This window comes from Labrus bergylta, chromosome 11 (assembly GCF_963930695.1).
Source record: "Labrus bergylta chromosome 11, fLabBer1.1, whole genome shotgun sequence".
Lineage (NCBI taxonomy): Eukaryota > Metazoa > Chordata > Actinopteri > Labriformes > Labridae > Labrus > Labrus bergylta.
Genome location: NC_089205.1, coordinates 9,825,365 through 9,836,361, shown reverse-complemented (window position 1 = coordinate 9,836,361; position 10,997 = coordinate 9,825,365). Strand labels below are relative to the sequence as shown.

General features: G+C 43.8%; 1 protein-coding gene across 1 annotated transcript; it reads right to left on the bottom strand.

Annotated features, from left to right (window-relative positions):
• Nucleotides 1-1,700: 1,700 nt before the first annotated feature.
• LOC109986265 (heat shock protein beta-7-like) lies at nt 1,701-7,077 on the bottom strand. Its single transcript, XM_020636855.3, has 3 exons — nt 6,744-7,077; nt 3,583-3,743; nt 1,701-2,581 (listed from the first exon to the last, which is right to left on the bottom strand). The coding sequence occupies exons 1-3, from the start codon at nt 6,991-6,993 to the stop codon at nt 2,390-2,392; spliced, it is 603 nt and encodes a 200-aa protein (XP_020492511.2). The 5' UTR covers nt 6,994-7,077; the 3' UTR covers nt 1,701-2,389.
• Between the last annotated feature and the right edge of the window lie 3,920 nt (nt 7,078-10,997).

Below are 10,997 nucleotides of genomic sequence, written 5' to 3'. Positions count from 1 at the left end.
TGGTAAGAGGTGCAGACAGGCCTCTGGAGACTGGCACGCGGCGCTCTCTGTCTCCGTGTGTGTGCATGTGTCTTCTTCAACGCCACACCTCCTAACAAGCAAAGAAAAATGTCAATACAAGTTCCTTCTCCGGCTTGCAAAGGGCTCCGTGCACGGGTGGTGCTCAAGTCATAAAAACAAACAACCCAAGGCAAGCTGTGGGATTTGTGCAGAATTAAAAACAACTTTTATTTCTTATTATTTTAAAGCAGAAGCTTTGAAACATTCATGAGAGCAGGGGACTGCATGCATTTAAAGATTTCTTCAACACAACATGTTTTGGATTGTACAGATGAAAGCAACAAAATAACCCCGAAGTTAAAACCCCTTTTTATAAACTGTATCTTAAACATCCTGTCAGGAGAATTTAACCAGCTGTGACATGGAAAATAAACGTGACATTTAGTCCTCTTAATGAACTTTAACATCACAACAGAGATATCTCTTAATATTTATGTCATCATCACACTTTTTTATTTTTCTCTGCAAACTTTGAAAGTGGGCGGTTTAAATAAAAGGGTAAGATTTTGGTGAGAGAACTCTTGATATATTTTACCCTCCAGTGGCCATAAAACCCGGCTTTACATAATTCTCCTTCATGCACGGCGTGCTCCGACCTCCACCTCAGCGGTCAGGAAGTGTGGACAACAGGAACGCAAGGAATACAAAGAAGAAATCCTTCCTGCATCTTATCCCATCTCCCCATATCCCATTTTCTGGTCTTTTATCTGCTCTTTTGTAAAGCGCCTCAAGATAACACTTGTTGCTGGATATAGACGAGCTTAAAGAATATTGAAATTTGGTGCCATCTTGAAGAATATCCTACGACCGGGCGGCCTGGATTCAAGTCCAGCCTGTGGCTCCTGTCCTGCATGTCATACCCCCCCCCCCCCCCCCCCCCCCCCCCCCCCCCCCCCCTCTCTCTCACACACACAGATGTCCTGCTCTATCCTCTGTCCTGTCAGTTAAAGGCAAAAAGCCCAAAAATAAATCTTAAATAAAAGCTGCAGTCCCTTTTATTCGCCTGTTGTTGCTGCTTCTTTGGACAAATCAATGGAGCACCAATGCATTTAGTGTTGGAATAGTTTGTGGATCCTAAATAAGGAGAAAAAGTAGCAAGACACAAAAACCAATGATGAACAAAAATCTGTGCAAGAACGACAGAATGATGCTCGTATGTGTGCTGGACGTGACACAGGTCTGCATGCTGCTTTACAAGGTAAGTTAAAATTTGTGATGTATTTATTTTGCTTTTTGTCATCCTAATTTTGCACAGCTAAATATTCTTTCTGGTGTAAATTTAGTGTGTTATAGTCTTTTTTATAGCGCAAAAGATATATATGTATTTTTTTAACTTTTTGAGACTTCTGGGGCTCCTTAGTTTTGCACAAGTTATGTTTGAAGATGATTCAAAGGTCCTGTCTTGTTTTCATGCCCGTCCTAAATAAAGGCAAGGTCAGTATATGGACTGAGGTTTATAAACGGCTGGGCTATTAGGAGAAGTTTTATGGTAAGTGCAGATCAAGCGGCAGTTGTTCTTTCTTGTTGAAAAATGAAGCCGATACGTAAGGATAAAAACGACACTTCATGCTATGAGGACCTGTTTTAAAACACAAAAATCAACATGTTAACAGCCTAGAACAAATCAGGACTCTGATCCACAGAGCTCACTTGTTTATTGGTAAAAACTGTACAGGGTGAATTATTATATTAAAGTTCATAAATTCTGTTTGTATCCAGCCTAAGAGTTGGGTTAGGGTTAGTAGGGTTAGGGTTGTGTTTGCATCATTGGGGAGGATTTTACTCTCTCTTTCTCTCCAAGGTTGTGACAGAATTTACAACATGGCAGCTGATATCTCTGGGCTTCAAAATTGCCTCTTCAGAAACCAAAGGGTGACGTCACTGAGACTATACGTCCATGTTTCATACAGTCGTTGGTAAAATACAAAAATACACGTTGCAGTCGTCTCTCAGCAGCACAAGACTTCTTCAAGTTTTATGAATATGGGGAGCGATATGTGTCGTATGTTATCATCTATACATTTTGCAAACAATCAAGTTCATGCAGTTGTCCCCACTCGCCCTTTAACCATCTTGATAAAGGGAAACTTTAACCAGACAGAGGTGCCCGGGCTCTATGTCATCACTGGGAGTCATCCTCTCGGGATCAAACATTTTAACCACAAATATAGAAGCAGTCTGTCTGCTGGACTGATTATTAGGACAAACAGTTAGCATCCATTCAGCGGTAACTTCTCCTTCACAAACTTTAAGATTTAAAAATCACAACTTCATCATCTGCCAGTCACTAAACATCAGGAGGTGATGTACAGTGAAGTACAGGGGGGGATCAAAGATGAGCTTCACTGCGATAGATTGGGACAGCCGGGGGCTCCGGTTCACCCAGCGCTGCTGTCCGGCGGACGCTCACAACCAGAGTGCCATCAGGATGAATGTTTCCACTGACAGACAAGGGGTCCATATCCTCTGGGAACAGGGACTTATGGGTGAATGTGGCACTGACGCCTCCGTCGTCGAGGATCTGAAAAATAAAGCCAAAAAAATCAGAAAAAAAGATGGAGCTGAACATGGAAGGAGGGGTTAATCTGAAGGAGGAGGGCGAGCGGAAAGGTCAGCGAACACTCGAGGAGCAACAGGGCCAAGAGAGGGTGAGAAAAGAGGGTGAGAACCAGTGAAAGAAAGAGGTGTGAGGGGTTAGTGCTGCTCAGTTGGTAAAGAGAGAGAGAGAGAGGAGATCAACATGGAATAGTTCCGCTGACCCGAGTTAAAATGATCCTCCTTCACTGCTGCAGAAACATTCCCTCCTTCTTCTCCTCTATCTCTCTCACCTTTTAAACATGACTAATGTCAAACTGTGGGGGAGCATAGAGAAAGAGAGGGAGGGAGCAGAGAGAGAAAGGAAGGGAGAGAGAGAGGGAGAGAGAGAGGGAGAGGGGGGGAGAGACGAAGCAGAGAGAGAGGATTGAGAGACAGGAAGCAAGCAGCTTGTCTCGACTGTAACTGACAGCAGGGCTAATTCCGAAACTGCTGGACCAGAGAAGGAGGCGGTACCTTTCAGCAGCCGTCGCATGCTCTCTGTCATGAGGTGCTGAGGTCTCTTGTGCGTTTATAATGATATGGACATATCTCTTTGCAAATGTACTTTTCAAAACACGTCATAACAAAACACAGACATTCAGTTTGTATTCTTATGTTTAACAATGTTTGAGATGCTGAGCGGCGCAACGAGAGGGACTGATGACCGAAGTTACCCCGTTAGAGAGGTTTTTCTATTGTCATTGCAAAATTTGCACGTTTGGTGGTTTGGAGTTTGTCAGCACTCTGGGGCCCCCTGCTGGCCTGGGGTCCCAAACAGTTGTCTGCCTTTCCTGTTGACAAGCAGCACCTCAGAAGGCGCTAAACCTGGTCAGTGCTCACAGGATCAGACTTTAGGAAACACACACACACACACACACACACGTACACACACAAAGGGCAGAAGCAGAAACACACACACACACACACACACACACACACACACACCTTCTGGGCGTGAATGACGACGTGGTGGTTGTAGGCCATCACCACGATGTCATGCGGCTCAAATTGGCTGACATCAGCTGACATGTAGTAGCTGTCCCCCAGGCAACGCATGCCGCCACCTGTACTGCTCTCCCTGGCTGTCACAGCGCCACCTGCAGGAGCTAGAAGGAAACGACATATGAAATGTGCTGTAAACGACTGCAAATGTTTGAACAAACATTGAATCATTGAATTAGTAAAAGTAGAATAACATGTTTGGATGCATGTCCTCTTGTTGTTGTTGTTTCCATAAAAGGCTAAATCTAACTTTTATTTTGTTTTATTCAAGCAGCAACCTCCAGTGTTGAAATATTGAGCTGATGCAGAAGTGTAAAATCCTGCAGTTCCTTGAGTGTCCACTAGAGGCTGGCTGCAGAAGCACAGGAAGTCACATACACACCCATTCTAAAAAGCCTGTTTTTACAGCAGAGATTAACATGTTTACAGCCTGGTTCAAAAAACCAAATAGGTCTGATTAGCTCATGTCTTGATCGACACACACTGTACGGTGGGTGAATGTTTTGATGACTCATCACTTTTGATTTAATGAAGGATAAGAGTTATTCACAATAAGGCGTGTAGCTGACATGATTGACAGGTGGGCGCGGTGTAACGGTTTGTCAGGAGACTTAAAACCCTCCTCAGCTCCAGCTCTCAGCCTGTTGTTAGGTTGACTGAAAGTTAGACTGAAACAGCATTTCCAGCATGGAAACCGCACTCAGGCTCAGGCTTCGTCCAGTAATATTCAGTCTATGGTTTTATTATGTAGAAGCATTACTTTCAAAATGCATTTCAAAAGCTTGTTTATATTTCAAAATAAAAGTACTTTAGGTCATTTTGACAGGGGCTGAGTGGGTGGCTGTGGGTCAGCTGGTAGAGGTCGGGGGTTCAATCCCCAGCTTATGCAGAAACATGTCTGATGTGTCCTTGGGCAAGACAGTTAACCCGGAATTGCTTTGTCAGCAGCGTGTGAATGGGATTAGTTGCTTCTGATGGACTCTTCAGCAGCCTCTACCATCAGTGTGTGAATGTGTAGGTGTGACCTGAGGTGTGAAAAGTGCTTTGAGTCGTCAGAAGACTAGAAAAGGGTTATACAAGCTCAAGTCCATCTACAGTTTATATTTGTCTGTTGAGTCTTGTTGACGAGAAGAGGTCATGGACACACTGATATCTGAAAAATTAGTGCGTGTTAACTGGTGCATTACAGCTATGCACCTAATATAATGATTGATCACTTTTTGTGCCTTCATTCTCAAGCCAAGCTGCGACGCTCAGATAGAGTTTTTTAGAACTTCATGTTGGGACTAGTAAACACGTGAGAACTTAGAGACTGAAATGTTTGTTCTGGATGTAAATTTAGTTTAGTGCATGTGTGCAGATCTGAACTACAGCATCTAACACGTCTCATCTTCTCTTTTATTTGATGGGACATGTGGGTGCTGGAATCTTCCACGTGAGTCAGTGAAATCAAATTAAACACGATTATTGATTCTGCTTTAATCGGCCTGTGGAGCCACACATGCCATCAACCTTTTTTTATAGTGGTTGTTAATGCTCTGTGCTGCCGCAGTAGAACTGTATAAAAGCAGCCGTGTTTTATGTAAGAGGCCGCACGACGCCTTTTCCACCTTTAGTTCTGCTCTTTCTGTGACCCAGTAGCTGAGGTCTGGAGCCGACCCGCGTCTCTTCTCTCACAGAGCATGGACGCTGTTACGACCCTGGCTCATTACTTTCTCGGAGCCGCGGGTCTTTTTCTTCTCTGTGGCATTTCTTTCTTTCTCACATTCAATCAACCCACCACTGTAATGTGAGAAATGAATTCTACTCTCCCGCTGCTGCAGGAAATGAATGAAGAGAGTCTCAACACCCTGAACCTCGGAAAATGCTCCAAAAGGGGGGACCATGAACGAGGCACTAACGGCTCCAGTGGAGCTCTTAATGCATGATGAGAGAGACGATGAGTCAGACTTCTGATGTACCATTAAAATCAAGTGTTTGAGCCGGTTATGACACAGGCTGAATTAAGACTGTAAGACTGTTGTCTCTATGTGAGCTATGTAAGCAAAACAGACCATAAATCATAAGATCAGTTATTTCTATTCCGTTATTCTTTAAGTACGTCTCAGCTGCCCCGGGGTCTGGTCAGATCAGGTGATGAACAGCATGCTGCAAAATCTGTCTACACCCCTCCCCCCCCCACCCTCTGTGCTCCCTCTAAAGCCACGCCCCTCACTTACATGCACGAGCGCCGTTGGTCCAGAAGTGGACCTGAGCTGATCTCTTACATTGTGTAGAATCTACGTCGTCTCATGTCTCATTCAGCGGTAAGTAAACTCTCATTATAAACTCCGTCATTGGTGACGCTCTTCGAGTGTGGGCGAGAGCAGGGGTTCCCAAACTTTTTAGCCCCTCAACCCCCAATATAAAGGTAATAAAGAATGGGGACCCCCATTGTCTCTTGAGTTGGTTTAAACATTTGACGCACTAGGCTTCTCCAAACACTGGCTTTGGAACACCACACAACAGCCCAATACCATCATATTATCTTTGTAATTTATTGTAAGAAACAATTTTTTTGTATATTTGTTCAAATTAATTGGTGAAATATGCAATTTTAAACCATTGCCTATTTCTATATGTTTTTGGAAGGAATCTTGCGACCCCTCTAACTAGTTTTAGCGACATCGTGTGCCCCCCCCCCCCCCCCCCCCCTTTCCTCTCTAAAAAAGTCCTCTTCTTTTTGAGCGATCCTCAACTGGACACTAACATTGGCTTAATTTTAAACACAGGTGGTCGCAGCATGTGTGAGAATACGTTATAGTACTAAAATAATCAACAGTGTGGAAAGACTGAATCAGAGTATGGTTAAGTTGAAGGACTCTCTGCTCTGATTCTCATTTTATTTTTGAGCATTTACACCCCAGAAAGCCCAGACCACCTTCTCAAACACATGTCCTGGAACATCTGGATTCAACTGGAGGTGATCATAACGCTACAGGTTTGATGTGATACGATCCCTCCTGGATACAAACATTTCATTACACCTACTTCTTTCTGAAATAAAATCTGTAGTTGCAGAAATGACTTCCAACTCCACCACCTCCTCTCTCAAACGTCCTTACCAGATTGTCCGAAGGAGGATCGGCTGTGTCTGCTGAAGGGGGCCAAACAGTTTGGACCTCCGGGGCCCTCCTCTGCAAACAGACCGGAGTAATCAGCAGAGTCAAGAAACGGCTCAAAAAGTGGATCCAGAGAATCAGATGAGGATCCGCCCAGTGAGCCCTCCGACCTGAAGGAGCTGGACGTGCTGTAACGCGACGATGAGTGGAAGGACGAGGACGACCTGCGGCTGGAAGAGGTCAGGGATGCCATTGTTGAAGACGTGCAAAATTAGCTCCTCAGCACAACTACTGAGAGAATGAATGACCCAAAAGAACGCAACAAAAAGCTTTTAACCTCTCGCTCTCTGTCTAGGGGTTTTTATAAAGCCCTGGTGCATTGTGGGTCAGTAGGGCACAGCGTGAGCTTTATTCCTATGTCCATAAATGGACTTTTGTCTGACCACTGCTGCCAAGAATGTAACGGACAAACTGATAAGGAGGCAGAGACCCCTTCTTATTCAGACGGCAGAGATAACACTGAAGAGGGGCCTCTCGGAGACGCTTGGAGCATGTGGTCAGAAATAGCAAAGTGTTTGAGTGGTCGGGTCGTCCGTTAGGCTGACTGAGCTTGCAACGTGAACACTTTATCAATAATGCAGGACAAAAATTGGGAGCTTTTCACCTGCTAATGGAGTAACGGATAAAGTTCAAATGTGAAACAGAGAGTGCTTCCTGAGGGAACAAATTCAAGGCTGGAACCAGGAAATGTGCAAAAGCCAAACTTTACTTTCTCTTTTAGAAAGCTTTTATAAACATGACTTTTAATTAACGTTTTTGGAACAGCCTTGAACATATCTGTTGCGTGCATACTTTAAACTGCATACTGCAAACTCACCCGACCATTAGCATGCGTATGGAGAAATCAATTAACTTAAAGGACTTCAGTGAGATGTGTAGTGAGTGAAATTATGAAGTGAGCTTACTCTATGATCAGACATTAAAGAAACATGCTATGTTGAAGTGCTGGCTTCTCTGACAACAATGCAGCAGCCAGTATGTCCTCCTTCTAACTTTAGATTCTGGTCCTGAATGCTCTGGATTTGTTTGGACCAGAGAAGGTAGGCGGTTTTAAGGCACCCCCTCAGTTTGCGAGACCAGTTATCAGGTCAAACCAACAGGTGTTGTAGTGATGGAAGCAGTCAAGAGAACTGGTTCAGATAGAAGTGATTGTATCCGACCTAAAAAGCCTCTGCATGTTTCTAATAAGCTCCACGAGCAGAAACGTGCTCAAACTAGGATCAATATTGGAGATGCTTTTGAAAAATGGAGAGAGGTTAGAACACAGAAAGGTTTACAGACCGATGCAGAGCTGGATAAACACTGAAGCTTCAGTGTCCACCACATGACAACCTGCGAGAGGAGAGACAGCTCTCTACAATGTTTAGAATTTAGACTGCAGTACCCATTTTAAACACTTGGGGGCAGAGTTACATATTGATCTTTTTACAGTAAAAACGTATAACTCATCATGAATCTTTACAGTGTGAGTTTTGGCAGCGTGCAGCTCAACATCGTCACCTTCACCCTGGAAGCGGTATCAGGCGTTATAAATTACTACTTTTATTTTTATAGTTCGTAAAGAGTCATCGATATTTATTTCAGTGTGTTTCTTAAGCAGCTAAGCTAAGTCCTCGCAGTAGCTTTAAAGTCATTTTTTTACTGTCAGATATCTGAAGGATGTGTTTCCTGCAGCTCCTCACAGTTGGCAGCACAGGGGTTAATCCAGTCCGATCTCCTGCAGAGGTCCGGCGTTTACATGGCTTTAATCTCTTGGTGGCACACATTACCTCACAGAGCCCAGAGCCCAGATCCCAGATCCCAGTACCCCTTGACCTCCAACAGATGGCATGTCTTCATGAGACTTGATTCAGAAGAGACGGATGATGAAATGATGCAAATGACGCAAAAGCGGACGAACAGCAGAACAGCTAGAGGAGGGAAAAGGAACATCAAAGAAGTTGCTTTTAGCATTCCCGAGCATCAATTAATCATCGTCAAATCAACCGTGATCCTCGGAAGTCCTGCAGGAAAACCGAGCACAAGACCAGCAACTGTGTTTAATATCAATGCTTCTCTAATGTCAGGATGCTGCAACTGGTGGAAATTCTGGAGGAAAGAAAACTGAAAAGATACTCCTTTATTAATGCATAAATCCAGCAGAGATGTAAAATGCATGTCGGATGTCAGCCCATCACTCGGCCTATCTCATCATCTATTGATGGATGGACGGATTGATGGACATGTTCATGTGCAAAGTAATCTGACTTCAAAAATTCATAAAAAATAAATCTAAAGGAAATATGTGGCTGTCAGATCTCCTATATCTCAAAGAAGAGCTGACATGAACACTTTTTCTGTTGCTCTTATAACCTCATGATGTCGTGTAAAATATGGATTTAAAAACGTGATAATTTGCATTGAAACCAGAATTTGATAGAAAAAAGCACAAAGAGAACAAGTTGGATGATGAAACGGAGAAATCGTTTACACTGCAAACAATAAACTCTTAGCAAGAATATTTGTAGGGGCGCGCTGGTGGTGCAGTGGTTAGGGCACGTGCCCCATGTATTGAGGCTGTCGTCTCAAGCGGGAGGCCCGGGTTCACTTCCACCCGTGGCCCCCCGCCACATGTCATTCCTCACTCTCTCTCCCTGATTTCCGACTCTATCCACTGTCCTATCTCTGCACAAAAGCCCAAAAATAAATCTTAAAAAAAAAAAAAAAAGAATATTTGTAAATGATTTCCTTTGTTTCCTGGTCTGGACTTCCTGACTCGTATATCACTGGCCTAACCGCACTTCCACAAAGTCTGTGTGTGCTTTCCTTCAGCGCTGTTCCCTCCCACTCTAAGCAATGATTGTGTTTCCACGACACGCAGAGCGCCCAGTCTCTGCAGCGCCACTCCACTCTGCTCCATTTTAAATACGTAATAAGCAAACATGAAGTTTTCCACTTTTCAAGCACGCGCCGAAAGCTCCTGCACGCTGGAAGCTCGCGCCAAGCTGAATAGAATAAAATGACCCAGACAGGAAGTCAGACAAGGAAACGCACTGAGCGTCCGGTCAATTTCAAAGTAAAACACAACATTCAGACTGCCGATAGTATGTTCTATCACTTCATCGACATGACGTACAAACTGCATGAACAAAAAATCGTCCTCTCAAAGACAAAGCAACATATTCTTTGTACCTTGTTTTCTCTATATTCCTGTGTGATCTTGTAGTTCTCCTGAGATCTTGTAGTTCTCCTGTGATCTTGTAGTTCTCCTGAGATCTTGTAGTTCTCATGTGATCTTGTAGTTCTCTTATGATCTTGTAGTTCTCCTGTGATCTTGTAGTTCTCATGTGATCTTGTAGTTCTCTTATGATCTTGTAGTTCTCTTATGATCTTGTAGTTCTCTTGTGATCTTGTAGTTCTCCTGTGATCTTGTAGTTCTCTTGTCATCTTGTAGTTCTCATGTGATCTTGTAGTTCTCGTGTGATCTTGTAGTTCTCATGTGATCTTGTAGTTTTCCTGATATCTTGTAGTTCTCCTGAGATCTTGTAGTTCTCTTTTGAGTACTGCTGCTCATGGCTGCGCTCACGACAGAGCAAACCTTGTGGCAGAACGTAGCGCAGCTGGACGTAGCCCGCTGCATCGCTTACTCTCTGCAGGCGGTTTAAATTTTCCACACTTCTTTCAAAAGAGACGCTCTTAATTTGTACGATTAAATAATTGAAATACTTTAACTTGATGCAGGAACAAACTTGTGATTAAATATTTTCAAATATTTGATCGACTTTATTTGCATACTGGACAACAAATCCGCAGTCTGTGGCTGTGGAGGGACTCAAACCCTGATGATCACACACGTTGTTGAACATCCTTCATATCCTGCTCTGATCCCTCCCTCGCTGACGACCCACCTAATGGATTTCTGAGCTCCCCGGGGGCCCATGATGTCATGGAGGAATGAAATACCTACTGCAAGAGGATCAGTCAGACCAGCTCGACTGCCGTCCTCTGCTCTGGTAATAACTTCTTAATGATGATGTCGTTGTGTCGGGGAGCTAATTGCAGACGGCTTCATGGCGTGTGTACCACGGCGATTGTCGTGCAGTAAATGATGTTTGAGGTGAATGTAACAGTTCATTATCCTATCATAACCATAAAACACTGCACAAAGTTAATGAGATTAGCTGAGCTCTCCAAGCTTCTCCTCTGGGCAGCGCTAAC